The 22,353-nt window shown below is 42.0% G+C and overlaps 1 protein-coding gene across 2 annotated transcripts in view; it reads left to right on the top strand.

Moving 5' to 3' along the window:
- DCAF5 (DDB1 and CUL4 associated factor 5) overlaps positions 1–22,353 on the top strand; it is a 100,999-nt gene that overhangs the window by 39,417 nt on the left and 39,229 nt on the right. For both annotated transcript variants that reach the window (XM_080807913.1, XM_080807912.1), the window contains exon 6: positions 14,743–14,956. In XM_080807913.1, coding sequence (XP_080664039.1) covers positions 14,743–14,956 — 214 coding nt within the window. The remainder of the gene's footprint in view (positions 1–14,742; positions 14,957–22,353) is intronic.

Below are 22,353 nucleotides of genomic sequence, written 5' to 3'. Positions count from 1 at the left end.
TCAAATAAATAAATAAATAAAATCTTAAAGTACATTCTAAAAAATCCAAGATCACTATTAGCTTCACCTGGTTACTTGCCTTCCCTGTGATGCCAGTGGTTGTAGCAATATCACCAGCTCTTTAGGAAGTGGTTTGAAGGAACAAAAGAGGGAGAGAGGACAGTCAGGAGGACCCAGCAGTTTGGACGGTGTTATAGAAAACTGCAAGAGAAAAGCTGGGGACCATTGGCGTTTAGTTGTCAGAATGATTAGCTCTAATTGGGGGACATGCCTTCTGGTTAGCCACCCTTTTTTTTCTTTCTTTCCCCACTCACCCATCTTTACATACATATACAATACTCAGACAGGTGTTCCATCTACCAAAACCTATAATAAACACTTGTTTTCTCTCTAGAACTGTATTCCTTTCTTGCTTCTTTTTATCAATGTCACCATCATTCCCACAATCATCCTGGCCCAAATCCCAGAGTCCTATTTTCCTTTTCTATCTCTCTGTCCCTCTGCCATACCCAGCCTTGCTATGTGTTAGTGCCTGGCCACTATTTTCAGTTCTGAAAGCCCTAGCTCCATCTCAGGCCCATAGCACTATTTGCAGAAGTGACTGACTACTGGCTTCTTAACTTGCCTCTTGCTTCTGCCATGTAGTACATTTCCTTAAACACCACTCTTGTCATTCCCCTACCCAGGAGCTTTAGTGGATTCTTGTTATCTTTGTTCATGGCCAAATCCCCAGAACCTATGTGTGGGATGCTCTAAGAAAATGTTTTTTGGAATGAATGTATGACCTGCTTTACTGGATAAAATAAAAACTCCTTCAGTAAGCAGTCTGCTTTTTCTCTGGTGCCATTGTCCCTTCTCTCTCTCCTTGTACTCTCTTCCATATACAAACACACATAGAGAAGTATGTCTTTTTGCGCTTTTCTTTGGCCAAATTTTAGTTACTTGTCAGGGTCCACAGTCAAATGGTAACTCATCAGGAAAAGCACCCTTGCTCCTTGTTGCATACTTTTTTTTTTTTTTTTAAGATTTTATTTATTTGAGAGAGAGCATGAGAGAGAGAGAGCAAGGGAAGGGGTAGAGAGAGGGGGGAAGCAGACTCCACACTGAGCAGGGAGCCCAACTTGGGGCTCAATCCCAACCTGAGCCGAAGGCAGACACTTAACCGACTGAGCCACCCAGGTGCCACCTGTTACATAATCTTAAGCACTGGGTGTTATATGCAACTAATAAACTACATCATTGAACACTACATCAAAAACTAATGATGTACTATATGCTGGCTAACTGAACATAATAACAATAAATACATACATACATATGTACATGGTACTCTGAAAAGAAAATAAAAAGCTTCTTTTACTCACTGTGTCCCCAACACCTAGCACAGTCTGGGCACAGAATATGTGCCAGTGAATGAAGCTTTTTCTTCTGCAGTAAGGGATCTCTATTCGGAGCCTCTGTAAAGTACTTACAGTCTGTGGCATGCATGTTGCTTGGCTTAGTGGCTCCGTCGCTGCTTTTGCCATCATTAGTGATCTTTTGATAGGCGTGTTTATCTCCAGCTAGACTGAGTATATTTTTTATTTCTTTCCCAGTACCCAGGAATTGCTTCTCAGAAATGATGTGCTTGTCCTGAGCTGTACTATTACCTGTCATGTTTTCCTTTATTTATTTATTTATTTATTTATTTATTTGAGAGAGAGAGAGAAACAGACAGACAGAGATAGCGAGAGAGAGCACCAATGGGGAAGAGAGGGAGAAGCAGACTCCCTGCTGAGCAGGGAACCTGATGTGGGTCTCAATCCAAGGACCCTGGGATCATGACTTGAGCCAAAGGCAGACGCTTAACCGATTGAGCCACCCAGGTGCCTCTGTCACGTTTTCCTATGGATTTTTAAGGACAGGGCCATGTTTTATTTATCTCTCTGATCATTCGAGCCTAGAACAACACTTAGGCTATTGTGTTCAGTAAATACCAAATGAATGCAGTTTTATACTTATCCCCAAATAGTCTGCATTTTCAGAGTAAGCTTTCTGTAATGTTTTCTGGACCTTTTAATTCCTTCAGTGTAATGGCGTGGATCAAAATTTTGTCTCTAAGGAATAAATCCCTAAAGGAGGTTGTAAGGGTTCTTGCTGGGTTTTGACTGCCTGTCAGAGTTTTATGGGGAAGCCAGAGATTCTGGTGAAGTTGCTGTCTAGTTTTTAGGCCACGAGGTGGAGCTCTAGAATCAGCTTTGTCCATTGGAAGGCACCAGGGCCTCTGGTATTCTCAGACTTTAGAGGGCATCAGAATCACCTGGGAATCTAGATAAAATGCTCCTTCCTGGAGCACAGATCCAGAGATTGAATTGTTAACACCTGAGGCAGGACCTGTGAATCTGCCATTTGCAATGACTATTCCAGATGATTTAGCAACTTCGCATTTCCTGCAAGATGGAGCTGTGGTTATTAAAAGGTCCATGTTGGGGCTGGGAGGGTAGGGGAAGGTCCATGTTGAATTTATTTCTGTGTTCATTCTGATCCAGGATCTTTGGACTTTAGGCCAGAGCTTCCCCATTCCCATTCCTTTGCAGAAGCACAAATGTGCGTTTTATAACAGGAGACTTCAGAACATCAGGGGAATGGATAGGAGTTCTGGAAGCATGTACCAGTCCATATCCTTCCTTTAATATTCCTGAATATTGCTATTTGGAAGGAGGTGATGTCAAATCCTTAAAGCAAGTGGGCTTTCTTGTTGTAAAATCAAATCTTTTCTCTTTAAAAAAATTTTTATGGTAAAATAAATTTTAGATACAAATATTAGTAAAAGGAATACTAATGTACCTATTGCTCAGCTTCAGTAATTAACCCATGGACAGTCTTGTTTCATTTATTCCTCATCTGTGACCTCCCTTCCCACTTATGAATCGATTTCCCTGTAACATGATCTCATGTCTTTGTAAATAGTTTACTATGTATCTCTGAAAGATAATTCTTTTCCTTTTTATTTTTTAAAGATTTTATTTATTTATTTGACAGAGTGGGAGAGCACACACAGGGGGAGTGACAGAGGGAGAAGGAGACTCAGGCCCCCTGCTGAACAGGGAACCCAGTGTGGGGCTCCATCCCAGGGCCCTGGGATCATGACCTGAGCAGAAGGCAGACGCTTAACCACTGAGCCACCCAGATGCCCCAGGATAATTCTTTTTTAAATTGAGATAAATTCAGAAGCACTTGGGTGGCTCAGTCGTTAAGCGTCTGCCTTTCAGCTCAGGTCATGGTCCCAGAGTCGTGGGATCGAGCCCCATGTCGGGCTCCCTGCACTTCAGGAAGCCTGCTTCTCCCTCTTCCACCCCCCACCCCCGCTTTTGTTCCCTCTCGCACTGTGTCTCTCTTTGTCAAATAAATAAATAAAATCTTTAAAAATAAATAAATAAATAAATTGAGGTAAAATTTACATAACATAAAATTAACCATTTTAAAGTGAAAAGGTCAACAGCATGTAGCATGTTCACAGTGTTTTATAACCACCACCTCTATCTAGTTCCAAAACATTTTCATTCTCCTAAATTAAAACTCATACCCTTTATGCCATGACTCCCCAGAATACTTTTCTCTTGGTAGCTTCTGGCTACCATCTGTCTGCTTTCTGTTTCTATGGATTTACCTGTTCCAGCTGTTTCGTACATTATGTGACCTTTGGTCTGGCTGCTTATACTTATCATCATGTTTTCAAGACTCATCCACACTGTAGCATGTATCAGTACTTCATTCCTTTTTATGGCTGGATAATATTCTATTGTTTGGATATACCACATTTTGTTAATCACCCTTTGATAGGTATTTGAGTTGTTTACATTTTTTGGTACTATGAACAGTGCTACTATTAACATTCATGAAGAAGTATTTGTTTTGAGTACCTGTTTTCAGTTCTTTCAGGTATATACCTAGGAGTAGAATTGCTGGGTCATATGGTAATCCTATGTTAAACTTCTTGAGGAACTGCCAAATTACTTTCTATAAAAAGATAATTCTTTTAAAAAACATAACCCCAGTATTATCACACCTAAGAAATAACAGTAACTTCTTAATATTATTGCATCTATTTAATTAGTGTTTAAATTTCCTTAATTGTTGGGGCACCTGGCTGGTTCTTTTGGTAGAGCATATAACTCTTGATCTCGGGATTGTGAATTCAAGCCCCACATTGGGTTTGGAGATTACTTAAAATCTTTAAAAGAGAAAATTTCCTTAATTGTCTCATGAATGCTACAAATGAATCAGGATTTAGATAGGGTTCATACAAAGCAATTAGTTAATATGGCCTCTGAATCTCTTAATCTATAAGTATTCCCGCCTCTCACATTTTTCCCTTGCAAATCTATTTGTTAAAATAACTATTATTTATCTTACAGAATTTCCCACGTTTTAGATTATAGTAATTGCATTTTACACTGTCGTTTAGCATGTTTCTTCTGACCCATTTTTTCCTGTAAACTGTTTTTAGATTAAGGGGCTTGAAGTGATTCAGGGTTTTGTGGGTGGTTTTATTTTTGGGGGGTTTTTTGGGTTGTTGTTACAAAAATATTTCATAGGTGGCATTAGATATATCCATAAGGAAGCTAAAAATATCTAGTTTTGTCTCTACTTTTGTTTTAAAATACATTGACCGACTTCTAATTTGGCTTTTTGAAATACAAGTGGTGCTGCTGAAGTTGCGGAGAAATTGGATCCCTCCTGCATTGCTGGTGGGACTGTACCATCTATAGCCACTCTGAAACATAGTTTGGTAGTTCCTTTATAGATTAAAAACGAACTTCCCAGTCTCAAAAGATACATACTGCATGATTCCATGTAAGCATTCACAAACTAATATATTTGAACAGATGGAGAACCGATAACTGGTTGCCAGATGTTAGCAATGGGGATTGAGTGGGGATGAATGTAGCCATACAAGGAAGGGTAGCATGAGGGAGTCTTGTGATGATGGTAACATAAGTGTCTTTTTATTTTTTTTTAATATGGAATGCTTCATGAATTTGCGTGTCATCCTTGCGCAGGGGCGATGCTAACCTTCTCTGTATCGTTCCAATTTTAGTATAGCTGAAGCGAGCACCACAGGTGTTTTAATTGTAGTGGTTACATGAAGCTGTGCATGTGATCTAATTGCATAGAGCTACAAAGACACACACACCATACACACACACACACACACACACACACGCACACACACACACAAATGAGTGCATGTGTAATCGACAAAATCTGAATAAGCTCTATAGATTGTATCAATGTAAATTTCCTGGTTATGGTATTTTACTATTGTTATGTAGGATGGTAACACTGGGAGAGGGTGGCTAAAGGGTACAAAGGACCTTGTACATGTCTCTGCAACTTTCTCTGCATCTGTACTTGCTTCAGAATTAGAAGTTAAAAAAATATGAATTCTGTCTTAATAATGTTCTCCTTTTAAAACTTTGAATAGGGGCACCTGGGTGGCTCAGTGGGTTAAAGCCTCTGCCTTCAGCTCAGGTCATGATCCCAGGGTCCTGGGATTGAGCCCCGCATCAGGCTCTCTGCTCAGCAGGGAGCCTGCTTCCCCCCTCTCTCTGCCTGCCTCTCTGCCTACTTGTGATCTCTGTCAAGTAAATAAATAAAAAATCTTAAAAAAAAAAAAAAAAACTTTGAATAAAGCTGAAGTCCATTCTGACTACTACTTCTTGTGGTCCTGGTCCCCTGTCCCCTCCCCTGAGGGTGATGAGTGTTAGGAATTTGTAGTATATGCCTCCAGAACTTTTTTGTTTTTTTTTAACCTTTATATGCTAACATATGTACCCATAGAAAACATACAGAGTTGTCTCTGTATGCATGTATGTTTTTCACTCATCAGTATGTGTTGGAAATTTACCCATACATTAATATACCTGGATTTATCTCATTTCTTTTGCCAGTTAAGAATTTTATTTTTTTTTATTTGACAGAGATCTCAAGTAGGTAGAGAGGCAGGCAGAGAGAGAGAGAGAGGAGGAAGCAGGCTTCCCGCTGAGCAGAGATCCCAATGTGGGGCTCGATCCCAGGACCCTGGGATCATGACCTGAGCCGAAGGCAGAGGCTTTAACCCACTGAGCCACCCAGGCGCCCCGCCAGTTAAGAATTTGAGTCAACTCTCTGATTCTTTCTGTTAAGTCAGCTGAGATTTTTCTTCTAGAAGTCTACTGTAAGCACTTCCACCCCTGTGTCCCCAGTGGAGAGTAGATACTCTTCCTGTGTCTTTCACTACACATGTTCCCCTTACTAAACACTATTTGTGTTATAGATGGAAACTTTTGGTTTCCTTATCCCTAATTGGTTCTTGAGGTTGTCTCCTTCATCTTTTTTTTTTTCTTAAGATTTTATTTATTGGGGTGCCTGGATGGCTCAGTTGTTAAGCGTCTGCCTTCGGCGCAGATCATGATTCCAGGGTCCTGGAATCAAACCCCGAATCGGGCTCCCTGCTCAGCAGAAGCGTGCTTCTCCCTTTCCCACTCCCTTTGCTTGTGTTCCATCTCTTGCTGTGTATGTGTCTCTCTCTCTCTAATAAATAAAATCTTTAAAAAATATATTTTATTTATGTATTTGACAGAGACAGCGAGAGAGGGAACACAAGCAGGGGGGTAGGGAGAGGGAGAGAAGCAGGTTCCCCGCTGAGTAGGGAGCCTGAGAGGGGCTCCAGTCCCAGGACCCTGGGATCATGACCTGAGCTAAAGGCAGGCGCTTAACAACTGAGCCCACCCAGGCGCCCCATCTCCTTCATCTTATTTCATACTTGAAACTATGGGCCTAGTGCAGTATGTAAAATAGTTAGCAGGTATTCAGTAAATGTTTATTCAGTAAATGCATGCATGAATACATGAGTTAATGAATGAGAGGACAGGGTGTGAAGTGAATTACTTAGATAAATCCTCTGGCTCTGATGCCTCCTCATCTGAGACTATTCTCTTGGGTAGAATAATCCATCTCTACCATGTATTCTGTGAAATCTTGTTTTTTTGTTTTGCAGTTTATTTGTTTTTAAGAATTATTTATTTGAGAGATGGAGGGACAGAGGGAGAGGGAGAGAGAAACTCAAGCAGACTCCGCGCTGAGCATGGAGCCCCACATGGGGTTCGATCTCACCATCTGGTATCATGACCTGAGGCGAAACCAAGAGTCCAGCGCCTAACCAGCTGTGCTGTCAAGGCACCCCTCTGTGAAATCCTGTTGAGCCAAGAAGCAGAAAAAACTTGCTGGTCCTATGTCTGCTGCTTATCTGTCGTGTGCTCAGGACCAAATCATGTAACTGCTCAGGACCTTGGTTTCCACCAGTGTCAAATGAGAATCATGGGATCATGGCCTGAGCTGAAGGCAGATGCTTAACCGACTGAGCCACCCAGGAGCCCTGCCTCTTGCAATTTTTCCAATTTTCTGCTGCTTGTGGCTTGCCTCTCGATTGGGTTTCATGTGTAGATAAATGTCAGGACCCATGTGAACTTTGGTGGATCTCATTTTCCTTTTTATTTTATTTTTTTAAAGATTTTATTTATTTATTTGTGAGAGAGAGCGAAGGAGTGAGCACAGGCAGGCGGAATGGCAGGCAGAGGCAGAGGGAGAAGCAGGCTTCCCCGCCAAGCAAGGAGCCCGATGTGGGACTCAATCCTAAGATGCTGGGATCATGACCCGAGCCGAAGGCAGCCGCTTAACCAACTGAGCCACCCAGGCGTCCCTCATTTTCCTTTTTAATTTACAAAGTCAGAGTTTTTCAAACTGCTGCTCACGATCCATTAGATCATTCATTCAGCAGCTCTTTATTGAATGACGATTATGTGTCTGGCGCTGTTTAAGCACTTGGGATATATGGGGAAAACATACAAAAGCTCACAGTCTAGTGGGAAAAGACAAATAAGAAACAAAATAAATACATAAAAATATATGGTATATAAGATGGTGATTCATGTACTACAGAAAAATAAAGCAGGCAAGGGAGACAGGGAGTACTGGGGAGCTTGTTTTTTTGTTTGTTTGTTTGTTTGTTTGTTTTTGGAGCTTGTATTTTTGCACAGGGTGTCAGAAAGGGCCTGGTTGAGGAGGTTACTTGAATAAAGAGGTGAGTGAATGAATCATGTGCATCCCTGGAGAGGAGCATTCTGGACTTAAGGATCTGCAAATGCAGACCCTGAAGCAGAAGCATGTTTTACTTGTTCTAGGATCAGCAAGGAGGCATAATGTGATTGAAGTAGAGTAAGGTAAGAAGAGTGCTAGAAGGTGGGGTCAGAGATACAGGGATCAGGGAGGTGGTTGTCTAGGGTTTTACTGGTGTCGTAAGGAATTGGTTTTTACTCTGGTGTAAATGGGGAGCCACTGGATGATCTTTAGCAAAGGAATGATGTGTTCTGACTCATGGTTCATCATCCCTCTGGCTGTGTTATTCAAGATAAATGAAGCATGGGCCAAGAGTGGAAGCAAGGAGGCTAAGGTAGGAAGCTCTTTCTTTTTTTTTTTTTTAAAGATTTTATTTATTTATTTGACAGATACAGATCGTAAGTAGGCAGAGAGGCAGGCAGAGAGAGAGAGAGAGACAGAGAGGAGGAAGCAGGCTCCCTGCTGAGCAGAGAGCCCGATGTGGGGCTCGATCCCAGAACCCTGAGATCATGATCTGAGCTGAAAGCAGAGGCTTTAACCCAGGCCACCCAGGCGCCCCAGGAAGCTCTTTCAATAATTCTGTGGGCCACGACATCAATTTAGATGGTCACAAATATTTATTAAATAAAAAATATGTAGAATAGAAAATCAGTGCATAGCATTATAGTAGGTGGTAAGTATTGTTTAATGAAGTTATGCTAAAGGATGTGGGTGTACTGGGATGCGGTATAAAATGTACTTTACAAAAGATTGCTAGAAAAACGTTTCAAAGCCATTATTCTAAGACAGTTCTATGACTGCCAACTAGAAGGGACTTTGGTGTTTGGATACGTTCTCAGTGAGCGGCTTCTATGAGAAACAGGCTGGCTTCCTGTTTCTTCTCCCATCAGTCAGCAGTTTGGCCTAGCCTTCCCTCCCTTTCTTTTGCATCCCTCGCATCTCTCATTTTCATCTGTTTGTGTAGGAGTTCTTCCTAGAAGGTAAGAAATTGTGATTTTGTTTTCAGACCTTCTTCTGCTTAGGATTTTTTCCAGACTTTGCCTCTTTCCTCTTTAACATTCCTCCAGCTTTGTGGTCTTGTACCCTAACAGTCATGTACCCACCCCAGTTTTCCCTCCTGCCATCAGGGACTGCCTGTTTACCTGCATGTATTCCCACCCCCTCCTGCAGCACTGTTACCGTTGCTATAGGAGCCACCATCCCAGTCTCCCTCTTCCCCTGGCTTTTTCCTGCCTCTTGCCACCCACTGTCCATTAAACTCTCCCTTTCCACTTTTATGTACTGTGAGGTCGGGGCTGATGCTAATTTAAAAATCTGTCAGAAGGTAGGACCAGGAGTAGTTAGTTGTAAGTGAACATTAAATGGCTGCTTACGAAATCCCTCTCTGTTTTCTGTAGCTTGGGATGAAGGGGGATTCTGAGTAAGCCAGGCCATCTGATGAACTGAGATGACTAAATGTTGAATCCTTTGTTCTGTGGGAAATTCATGAGTGTCCTAGAACAAATCTTTTGGTTATGGCAGTGCCTCTTACTTTATTTTGAGATCTTGTTTGGTTCTGTGTGGTTTTGGGGATCTCTGGGCCAAATGCAAAAATTTAGGTTCCAGATCACTTCAACTTTGGATATGTCCCTTTTCTGGAAGATGGTGTGATTAGAAACACTGCAAGCCTGCCATCCACATTTGCTTCATGGAGGGACTAGATATGTCATTTGATCATTTAAAGATGTGTCTCTCTGTTTTAAAAGATTTTATTTTTAAGTAATCTCTGTACCCACACCATGGGGCTCAAACCCACAACCATGAGATCAAGAGTTGCATGCTCTATTGACTGAGCCAGCCAGGCGCCCCTATCCAAAGATCTCTTTATCAGAAATTTACCAGGCCCTTCTGCCAACTTCAGTCAAACTTAAATTTCTGGATATTCAAGAAGGGAAGGAAATCATACCAGGTACGCTGAACCTGTATCTATATTTCAAGCCAGAGAGGTTTGGCAGCGAATCATGTTCTGGGGAAAGTGAGTTTGTTTAGACACAGATCACAGCGTTATCTTTCTCATACTAGTTGTCTGATAGTTCCAGCTTTCTCTAGGGAAGTCTCAATCTTGGAATTGAGGATTGTGTTAGAAAAAACAAAAGAGAAACCCCAAGTTCTCCTGCCAACTCACATAAAAGAAATGGCTAAGGATTATTATGACCCTGAGCATACTTAAATAAGATTGGTGTGGGCTGTGACTCCCTGAACTTGTTTGTTTTCTAATTCTAGTGTTCTCTAGGATTTGTCATATTCTGTGGGTTGTGCGAGTACAAAATGTCCTTTACTCCTTATAGGTTATCCCATCCTAAAGCAGAAACTGGAGGGGAGGAAGGGATTTCCCCCACCTATGTAGGATCTTGATTTTGCCACTCTGGTTGTACAATACCAGGTCTGATGTCTGTGATTTGGAATAACAGTGCATTTCACGGGTGTTATTGAAGCTTTCACTTGGAAACTGTAAGGAATTTCATGCTGGTAGGCATTGGTAAATCATGTTGGTACCAGCAGATGAATTACTTAGTCATGGTTTTATGGAAATCTAGGTCCATAGAATCTAATCTTGGAAAAGTTAGCAGTGCCCTGTCTTGTGTTGAACATGATCACAACGTATCTTTTTCCCAGTTAATTTCCTTGGAAACAGCCTTAGCCTGTTTCTCTTCTATTCCAAGGCCTTATCCTTGGCCAAGTACTTTTTTAAAAATGTTCTTTTTACTCCGTAAGAGCAATAAAAAAAGTCCATTTGAATACTGGGGGGTGGGAGGGAGCAATAAAGGAAAAATTCAGGAGACCACACTAGTGAGAAATATTTTCCTATTGTTCTGTGGTTCTCTTGCTTTTCCTCCTGGATCTTTTACATGCTGACCCTTGGATTACCTCCTACCCCATTCTTGTTGCATTTTATGACAAATCATTGGTTGAAGATAGGTTGGGAATAGATTTTTTGCTTTTCTTTTTCTAAATAAGGATATTTTGAGTTGAACACATTTTAATCTGTTGCTTGTCCTTTCAAGATACTGCTCGTCTTGTCGGGGTGCATAATGGTGTCCATTTTTCTGAAGAGTGGGGATAGTGCCATGTCCCTTATCAAGATCAAGAGTTGAGAAAGCAAGTAAAGATTGAGGCAGTCTTCCCTCAGTTCTCCAAGAGGAAATGAGAAACTTCTCCGTTGGGGAATGTATTGATGACAGGAAAAAGACATTTCAGGCACTCTTGGTAGAGAGGAACTCTACTTTTCAAGAGGAATTAGAGTCCTTTCTGCTAATGGACATGGGGCTGTAAAAAGTGCCATATTGTATGGTTGGTTTTTTTTGAACCTCTGGTAATCTACCTTCTCTCCACCTTGTTTTCCTCCTGACGCCATTCTCTCTTCTCTTCCAGCTTCCTTTCCCCCCAAAATGCCAAAAATGAAACCATGTTTCTCAAAGTGGTTTGAAAGTCACATGCATCAGAATTAATTGGGGTTGTTAAATTCAGATTCCTGGGCCCACTTCCCAGAATGAATTAGAATATCTGGGGGTGGATCCAGAGAATCCACATTTTTAAAGAGTCCCAGATGATTTCTCAGGCACTTTACACTTGGAACCTTAAACTTCAGATCTTTGACATAATCATTATATCTTGACTGTGAAGGCAGACTGCTTCTAAGCTTTTTCTTCCTAATGAACTAGATCATCCTTACCATTCTCACCAGGAAGAGGCAGCTGTAGAGCCCCTGCTGAGAAATCATGATTAACATCGTTCGCTCTCTGGATTTCAGGTATCATTCTGCCCTCTGGAAGGAGCTGAATTTTGTGCCCAAACACGAAGTATTCTGTTTTAGCAGCTGATGCTTTTTAGACGCTCCCAGACGCTCTAGGAGCGAGTTCTACACCCTTCCCTCTGTGTGAGAGAAAGGAGTTCCCTGCCCAGAAGCACAAGCACAGGCGAGAGAAGTTAGTGACTCTCCTAGAGCCCACAAACAATCCTCTGTAGGGTGGCTAGAATGCAAAATTGGTCAAGGAGCTCCGGTGGGGGTGGGATGGGCCCGATGCCTGTCCTAGGCAGACTTGGACAGGTCTGACTAGAATCAGCAGAGGAAATTCCTGTTAACCGATGCAAAGGGCATTTGCCAGAGGCCCCAGCTTTCCTGTCAGAGGTGCCCGAGCTGATGCAAACCCTTGCTGCTGTTGCTGATGTGGGGCTGGCCAAGTTTCTTGCTGTGGAGTCTTGTTTCCATCCCCAGCTCCTCTTCAGTCCTACAGATGGTGGTTTATTTGTACACTCTGTGCTGCTGTGGGATTGAAAGCCTCTCATTGTTTTTGAGCTCAGTGTTTAGATAACACCGCATGCCTGTGGCAGCTAGGGCACCCTGTGAAGGAAATGCCTAGACTCTAACAGCCCCGTCATTCATTCTCTATGTGAGTGAGTGTGGCCTCTGTTGAGGACCATTATGAGAACATTTCTCTGCAGAGATTATTACTTGAGGCCTGCAGGACTACCAGCCTTCTTGATGTTGGGAGTACTAGGGTCTGTTTCCTAAGTCTTTTTTCTCTTTCCATTCTTTTCAATCCTACAAGGATTAAAGCCTGTATTGCCCCAAGCCTTGTTTCCGCATGGAGCTGCAGTACCAGAGCTTGCCTCCCTCTGGTGAGAAGACTACTCTGGAAGACACCGCGCTGACCCACGCTTGTGTGGGTGTAGATGGTTTGACGACTAGGCCAGGTTGCCAGCTGCCTTTGCACGTAGTTCCAGGGGCTCCTTTTCCTATGGGATATCTCTTTTCCTGTCCCCTTGATCTTACCCTTCACGCTCACAGCAAAAAAAGAAAATGTGTTGTCTTCATTCAATATTAAATCTCTTCTGGTAGTTTATAGCTCTTTAAGTTTTCACTTGGTAAAATGCTATTAAAACTTCTTCCTTAAAAATGTTCAGATAAATCTGCCAGGCTCTAATTTAGGTCTCTCAAGGCTGTTTCCAGCTCTGTGATTCCCTAGAATTTATAAGCCATTTTTTTCCTAAAACTACTAGGACTCTTTTCTTTCCAGGACAACAATGTCTGTGTGAGGCAAAATGAGTTCGTAGTTTTGATGTCACATAAATTTCTGCATCACTCCCAGTGTATATACTTAACCTCACTTTCCTGCCAGTAATTCAGCGCCCCAAGAGTTGGACGCAGAGTACAAAAGAAGTTGGTTATGATATGGTCAGTGAGTAGTTCATCCCTTCATAATGAAATAGAATCTGGTTAATCAAGGGTGCTAATTACTGGAACATAAAGACACAGATACACACCCTTTGCTATTTAGCATTGTATAATTGTTAATGTTCATGGCCAGTCTGGTTCACTGTAAAACTGAAAGTATCTTCTGAGTCATCAAAAGAAATTATTTGGAACCATACTGTGTGAGTTTATTTTAATGTTAGGAATATTATGAGACTGCAGAAAAATAGTAGGTGAACCAGAGTGTATCAGTCTCCCTAGTGAAGCTAGATAAATATATTACCCAAAGTACATATAGACTTGTTGGGAATTGTACAGGAAAACAAGTCATCCTGCTTCTCTAATTGTTACAGTACTTAACCCTGCATTTGAATTGAAATTTTTTGTTTAATATTTACTCTTTAGTTATGCCATCTAGAACATGAAGTTTCTGTGAACAGATTAAAAATTCAAAAATAAATGCTTAAGTAATAAAATGATTTTTTAGAAGATTTTTTTATTCATAAGAGAGAGTGTACGCGGGAGCACAGGGGTGGGGAGAGAGGGACAAGCAGACGCGCCACCGAGCAGGGAGCCTGTTAAGGGCTCCACCCCAGGACCCCAGGATCATGACCTTAGCTGAAGTCAGATACTTAACAGACTGAGCCACCCAGGCGCCCCAGTAATAAAAAGATCATTGTTAAAAAATATATCCAGGGGCACCTGGGTGGCTCAGTTGTTTAAGCAACTGCCTTCAGCTCAGGTCATGATCCCTGGAGTCCCTGGATCGAGTCCCACATTAGACTCCCTGCTCAGCAGGGAGTCTCCTTCTCCCTCTGACCCTCCCTCTGAGAGGGTCTCTCATTCTCTCTTTCAAATAAATAAATAAAATCTTTAAGAAATATATCCAAATTAAATAGTAGAGTATCTGTTTTTCTTGCTGATGTGCTTTGTATCTCTAATAAAAGGATAAATATGTCCCTTAAATGTCATCCATGATTAGCCAGTTAGAGTGGACACAACTTATCTCGCAGGGACCTGGTGAGTATCTGCTTGATTATGTAGTTAGCTCAGGAAAATGAAGTAACTAATCATTTTAATATGTCTCTTCTTTCATGATGCTTTTGTTCTTTATTTCCTTTAAATTAACTGGTAATTCACCTTTTGGAGATTGAAAAGAGGAACTGGTAGGTTAAGTAACTTGCTCTAATGAAATCAAGGAGCCATTCTTATCCCATTGTTATCGTCTAGCCTACCGCATAGAAATACTTCCAGATGTACAAACCTGGCAGGAGATTCTGGACACATTTTGGGAAGAAGTAAGTGTGGTCATTTTGTAGACTCTTGTCCGTCCTGTCTCATGCCCAATCCCTCTGCTTCCTGCCTTCCAGTTCTCTCCTGCGCTATGGTGGCAATCTATCCCTCCAGAGTGCCATGAGCGTGCGATTCAACAGCAACGGCACCCAGCTCCTGGCCCTGAGACGTCGCCTGCCCCCTGTGCTCTATGACATCCACTCCCGCCTGCCTGTGTTCCAGTTTGACAATCAGGGTTACTTCAACTCTTGCACCATGAAAAGTTGCTGCTTTGCAGGGGATCGCGATCAGGTATGTGCCCTCTGTCTCCTGCATCCTACATTCGTGCTTTCCTCTCAGATTGCTCCTTCTGTGCTGGTCTGTTTCTCTTTAGCATCATGTCAGAAACTACTGAGGCACACAGTGTCTCTGGACATTCTAGCATAATATTGAGTTTCTTTATCAGAGCTGCCTCTGAGTAATACGAGGCACACACCATGAACCAAGGCCGGCCACAGTATAGTTCTGAGCAAACAAGCTTTGCCAGGTTTGTGAACAGGCTTTAAGGTTCTATGAATGTGTCTTTTTTTTTTTTTTTTTAAAGATTTTATTTATTTATTTGACAGAGATCACAAGTAGGCAGAGAGGCAGGCAGAGAGAGAGAGAGGTGGGGGGGGAAGCAGTCTCCCCGCTGAGCAGAGAGCGCCCGATGCGGGGCTCGATCCCAGGACCCTGGGACCATGACCCGGGCCGAAGGCAGAGGCTTTAACCCACTGAGCCGCCCAGGTGCCCCAAGAATGTGTCATTTTAAAAGGAAGGAGGGAGTCCCTGGAAAATTAGCCTGCTGAAAAAATAGAGACTGTGTGTGTGTGTGTGTGTGTGTGTGTATCAGTAAAACACAATGATGAATGAAACAGCCTAAGGACCATCCAAGAGACATATATTCTGAATGGCCCCTTGGGATGGCATCTTTTTCGTGGATGAGATGGGCTGAGCGGCTTTGTTTGAGAGAAAGCCAGATGCTGACTCTTACTTTTTATTGCCAGCATCACAACTGGGAAGGAGAACCCAAGCTGCATTTCCAGCCTTTTCAGAGTCTCACTGGGAATTGAAATGCTGATGTTGACTTAGAACTGGCAGTTTAAAAACATGCTTGGCATTCGTGCACCTGTCTTGACCATAGACGTTCTGAAGTGGGTGTCAGTGTGTGGGCCAGTTAGACTGGACTCAGTAATCAAGCTGAGTAAAGACAAATATAAGGAAGCATTGATCAAAGAAACAAATTGGGTTTTTTGGGGTTTTTTCCCCTTCTCAAGCAGAACAAATCTCGTGCTATTTCACATCTAGATTGGAAAGAGAAAGACCTTAGTCTCGTGCTAATGCTTGGTGTTTTCTTTGGGCTCATCATCATCTTTAACATATAATTCTCATATGCTCTACTTGCTTCTTTAGAGTTATTTGTGGGCAAGGGACATAAAAGAAACAGTTCTTGGGGAACCTGTGAAGACCCGCTCTTTGAAAACAGAACCTGGGGTTTTTCTTCCCAGACTGGAATTGCTACATGCTCCCCAACATTAGAGCTTAAAGACTAGTATATGCAGTAGAGGCACATGTTGAATTGAGTTAAATGTTAGAGAAACTGAAAATGTCTTTTAAATTGTCTAGACTAGGGATGTCCCTTTTGTAAATAGAGAATATGTATCTAAATTCAGAACTATGTTGAAGTCAAGGGGCCTCGGGCCTACTTAGCTGTGATCCACACTGGAAACCACTAGGTGGCCTCAGTCGTATAAGCGATGTCTCCTTGAAGAAGCCAAAATGCCTGAATGATTTAGTTTTTACAGGCTGTGTCTTCCTGGGGTGGGAATAAGCATTGTTTCTAGATAAGATCAGACTCACAACAGAACAGATCATTATCCACTCTTTCGATTGGTTGATTTTGTTTCACTTAGATGTGGAAATGACAACCAAGCCTCTCCCTCCCTTTCTCCCTTCCTTTCTTCCTTCTTGCCTTTCTTGCTTTTAAGTTTATTTTCCATCTTCTGTCACTCTCTTGTGATTCTTATTTCAATGACCAATAAAAAGCAGACACTAAATGTAATGGTTTATTGGGTTTTATTACTGGAAACACAGGGGCTGAGGGAAAGATGAAAGATATAAAGGAGAATAGATGTTAATTTTCTTTCAGTTCCTATATTAGCAGCCAGAACCTGTCTGCGTGGAGCCCTTAAAAGACCCAGCCAATATGGGTCTAGCCAATTATTACTCTAGCCAATATGTAAAACACCCCCGACCACGCTTTCTTAACCTCTGCAATACCGACTTTTTGGTTGAATAATTCTTTGTTTTGTGGGCTTCTCTTGTGCATTTCAGAATAATTAGTAGCACCCCTGGCCTGTCCCCACTAGATGCCAGTGATTTCTTCCTAGTCATTCCCCAGACAACCAGAAATGTCTCTGGACTTTGCCAAATGTCCCCTGGTGGAAAATTGCCCCGATGGAGAAACTCTGACCTAGATTATAATAACCATTTTGCCCAAATACACTGGGACAGGTATTCCCACAGGCAGAACCACAGTAAGTGTTCGTGATTGTCCTGGTTACATACATTGGCAAGATGTAGTTGTTTTTGCCTTTAAGGTTATATACATAATGATAAAAATATTGAATAGCTTTTGATTTTTTTTCTCTTCAGATTTGACCAATTTATTATGTGTGTTTTTTAAAAGAATGTGTAATTTCTACACCCAACGTAGGGCTTAAACTCATGACCTTGAGATCAAGAGTCATATGGTCTTCCAACTGAAGTAGCCAGGCACTCCTTATGTGTGATTTTTTATCCTATAGAAAAAGTCTATGGATACTGTAGCCTCTCTAACAAACTAGATTGTTTTTTGGTTGGGATATGTGGTTTTCTGTGAAGGAGGATGCAAAGTCATTGAATCTACCTTTGGATCCATTTCAGAGGTAGAGTCTTTGAAGTCTGTTCATAGTCCCCATAGAGATGATCAGAAGTATATAACCTAGGGAATAGGAAGTACAGAGATTTATGTTAGGCTATTTTGTTCACTCTTTGGGGACTAAGAAATGAAGTGTGGCTAATTCATCATTGCCTTGTCTCTAATACCTGGCACACAGTGAAAGCACAATAAACATTTGTTGAAGCAAATCTTGAATACTTTGGTCAATGTGTGGTTTTTAGCTTTGTAGGCCTAAGGCTTCTCTGACTATAAATCAGAATTGATAAGTACCATTTTTTCCTGCTCAACTTCCAAGGGCTTTATGAGGATGAATTAATAGATTTTCAGTCAGACTAATCTACTGAGCTTATACTTTCTTTTTAATTTTTTTTTAAGATTTTATTTATTTATTTCTCAGAGGGAGAAACAGAGACAGAGACAAAGCACAAGCAAGCAGAATGGCAGGCAGAAGCAGAGAGAGAAGCAGGCTCCCCGCTAAGCAAGGAGCCCGATGCGGGACTTGATCCCAGGATCCTGGGATCACGACCCGAGCCAAAGGCAGCGGCCCAACCGACTGAGCCACCCAGGTGTCCCGAGCTTATACTTTCTAAGTGTTGTGCAGAAGGCCAAACTTACTCTCTCATTGCTAGAACATGTCTCTCTGAGGTGATTTATAGGCTCTGACTTTCCACACTCAGAGCTAAAGCAGCAGCTGCCACGGTTACAGTATGATCTGCAGGACTGACATTATATTCTCTGACTAGTCCAGACAGGATTTTTTCTGCTGCTTTCAAATTCCAATGCCTACTCTTTCCTTATATTGGTCTTTATATTTGCTCTTGTTTTTGTATACTTCGAGAACACCCACAGCTGGAGGCTCTGTGCTCTGGAACTCTTCATTTAGTCATAGGCTGGGTAGCCATCCCAGAGAGGAATCTGAGAATTTCCATAATAGGAATGAACATGGTCAAGAAAGACAGTAAGTGATCTGTCTATCTAAGACAGTCTTCTGGCTTTTAATTACAGTGAGATTAGTCTTTCCACACAAATGGACCCAGATACTGTGCCAGAGAGCCTATACTTCCTTTTAGACTAACCTAGGTTCACTAGGTATTTCTTCAGTCTCAAAATGAAATTAACATTTCAAGAAATTGGACTCAGGGAATAGAGTGTGAAATAGGCTGAGCCTACTTTGTGTTTTGCCTATGCTCGGCGCTACCATTGTAGATGAATTCTAATTATAGAGCTATTAGAGATCATTTTGTATAACCCTCCTTTTATAGATGAAAAAGAAAACTGAGTCTCAGAGATGTTGGGGACATAAGTCAAGACAAAATACATGTTTGTAGCTGAGCCAGGACTAGAACCCAGATTTTTGAGATCTCAGTAGAGCCCCTTTCTTTTTAAGATTTTATTTTTAGGGGTGCCTGGGTGACTCAGTTGTTTGGGCAACTGCTTTTCACTCAGGTCATGATCCTGGAGTCCCGGGATCAAGTCCCGCATCAGGCTCCCCGCTCGGCAGGGATTCTGCTTCTCCCGCTGACCTCTCTCCTCTCATGCTCTCTCTCTCTCAAATGAATAGAATAAAATCTTTAAAATAAAAAATAAAATAAAATAAATAAGATTTTATTTTTAAGTAGTCTCTATACCCAACGGGGTGTGGGAGGACGCTCAAACTCAACAACCCTGAGATCAAGAGTCACATTACAGCCCTCTACACCTTGATGCCAGCAGAAGCAACGCAAGCAGCAAAAATGAGTGAATTGGGTTAGAAGTCATCGGTGGAGGTGGTGGTGACTGTGGCCAATATAGCGATCCCACCCCATCTAAATATAAATGACTCCCATCTAAATGAAGCTTTGACTCAGCTTTAGCCCATTGTTGCCATGAAGGTCTCTGGGTTTTTTCAAGGGAAGCCAGAGATCAAGATTTTAGTGTAAAAATCTCCCGATTTTTAAAATATCACAACAAATTAAAACCTTACTGTATGAATAAATTAATCTGTACCTCATACCTGTTCTACATTAGGAGCCACCAGTTTGAAACCTCTGGCCTCCAGCAGGATACTTTTCTCTCATGTTTAGTTTCTTGGTCTGTCCCTAATTCATAGGTGAGTGGAGACAAGTTCCCTTTTCCTGTCTCCTACTGGACCCTTACTTCCTGCCTCCCTCTCCTCCCATCTTTTAAAATAAGAAAGCAGATACTTACTGAGCATCTACTGTGTGCCAGAGGCTGTGGTACACACATGACTGCCACTCCCTCCTCTGTGGGGAGTCTTCTTCCCCTCTCTCTCTGCCTCTCCCCCCTGCTCATGCTCTGTTTCTCTCTCTCTCTCAAATAAATAAAATCTTAAAAACAAACAAACAAACAAACAAAAACACACGACTGCCCGATAACAACCTCTTTCAAATTTTTTTCTTTTTTTTTTTTTTTTTTTTTTTAAACTTTAGTTCATCTCTATACCCAATGTGGGGTTCGAACTCCTGACCCTGATATCAGGAGTTTCATGTTCTGACTAGGACAGCCAGGGGCCTCATGATTTTCATTGAAAGCCCTATATACAATCTGTCTTCCCAGCTCTTGGCCAAAAATATATAGTTTGTTTATTTCTCCTACAATCTTTTTAATTATTCAAGTTTATAACTTCTGTCATCAGATAAGATGGTATAAGTGACATCAGATTGGCTGAACATCAGCAGAAACAATTAACCCAAATATGGTCTTGAACTTTTTTTTTTTTTTTTTTAAACCAGCCCACCTTCTAGTCTTAAAGTATGGTGAGGAATCTTGCAGTCGGGGCACCTTGGTGGCTCAGTTAAGTGTCTGTCTTCTGCTCAGGTCATGATCCGGGATCCTGGGATCAAGCCCCACATTGGGCTCCCTGCTCAGTGGGGAGTCTGCTTCTCCCTTTCCCTCCACCTGTCTCCCTGGCTTGTGCTCTCTTTCTCCGAAATAAATAAAATCTTAAAAAAAAAAAAAAAAAAAAGAAATCTTTCAGTAAAATAGCACTCCTTCCTCTGGAGGCTGCCTAAATCCAAGGGCTCTCCTCCTTGCTATCACCATTGTACTTGGATTTTTTGTTTTTTCTTTTCTCCCTGAAGCCTGACTGGGTACATTCTGTCTCCCAAGCTTCACACTCCCCTCTGCATACTCAGTGAGCTAGTCTCTTAACAGGGTTAAAATGAAGGCCAATTTTCCACCTGCTAGCTCTTCTGGCACACACACTTGTAAGGCAGCACTCAGCTTTTGTTCCCTTTCCTTCACAATTCCTTAAATGGTTCTTACCCTAGATTGTGAAAGTCCAGCAGAGCTCAGGCTTCTGGGAAGTCAGTCTTTCAGGCTAATAGGTATATATGTAGTCTGGAAATGGACAGTGTGGTTATTTTAAAAATTTTTTTAGATTTTATTTATTTGTCAGAGGGAACGCAATAAATAGTGAATGCATAAGCAGGGGGAGCGGCAGAGGGAGAGGGAGAAGCAGACTCCCCGCTGAGCAGGGAGCCCAATGTGGGGCTCCATCCCAGGACCTTGGGATCATGACCCGAGCTGAAGGCAGGCTCTCAACCCACTGAGCCACCCAGGCGTCCTTGCTGTGGTAATTTTTTTTTAAAAGATTTTATTTATTTATTTGACAGAGAGAGATCACAAGTAGGCAGAGAGGCAGGCAGAGAGAGAGGGGGAAGCACGCTCCCCGCTGAGCAGAGAGCCTGATGCAGGGCTCGATCCCAGAACCCTGGGATCATGACCTGAGCCGAAGGCAGAGACTTAACCTACTGAGTCACCCGGGCGCCCCACTGTGGTAATTTTTAAATCTTCTTTTGCTTTGGTTTTAACCTAAAGCCTGGCCTTACAATTGCTACCTTTTGCTGAAAATGGAATGGGGAAGGAAAGGGAAAGTATGATAACGTTTTCTCGAAAGGGCTAAACATTGGAGTTTCTGAGCACTGGAATCACTTACCCAGGGCTTTCTTTTAAACTTGATAGATGGCAGGGCCCCCAAAATCATGAGAATGAAATCATCCTAACTCATCCCCTGGAGAGAAGAGCTGACTTGTTCCCTGTGAGTCCAACAAAATGGCCTTGAATACGTGGCCTGGCCTCAGACATTACATCATCACTCAGCCTTTCTATGTTGACATTATATGGGTATAGCAGAGGTGCAGGCATTCACCAGTGAGTGTGCTCTAGGCCAATGAAGCACATAAAGTTTAACTTGACTCTTTCTATAACTCCATGTAGCCCTGATTAAGCTCGCTGGGGGTGTGGCATGCCATATGTTCTCCTTTATCTGAAATAAAGGCACCCTCTTGGGGTCTGTCCTTTGACTTGCTTTGTGACTTGAGGCTATTATTTTCTTCTCCTCATCTTCCTTTTCTATCTTGTATATTTTTAGCCCTTTAGCTTCTGAGGCACTTTTGATTTCATGTTGAATCCTCCCAGTGACAGATTTCACCCCAATGCAAAGCTGAGGCCTAGAGTGTTTGAAACAGCAGGTATCATCGGTCACAAGAGGAGGACTGGACTCAAGTCTCTTGCTTGCGATCGTGCTCTCTTCTCTTCCTCATAGACGAGCTGCTACCTGGGTTCTACAGAGGAAATGTTGGTAGCACCTTCCATGGGCTAAGAGGAATTCCTTGTTGTATATATTATTTAGGTGAATTATTTTACAGGCTTTTGTAGAGAGAAGGCAGCATGAAAATAATATCAGCCATGTATAACTCTTTTTGAATCCTGAACCTTTTTGAAAATC

Source organism: Martes martes (assembly GCF_963455335.1).
Source record: "Martes martes genome assembly, chromosome: 7".
NCBI classification, from domain to species: domain Eukaryota; kingdom Metazoa; phylum Chordata; class Mammalia; order Carnivora; family Mustelidae; genus Martes; species Martes martes.
This window is presented reverse-complemented; position numbering and strand designations above follow the sequence as displayed.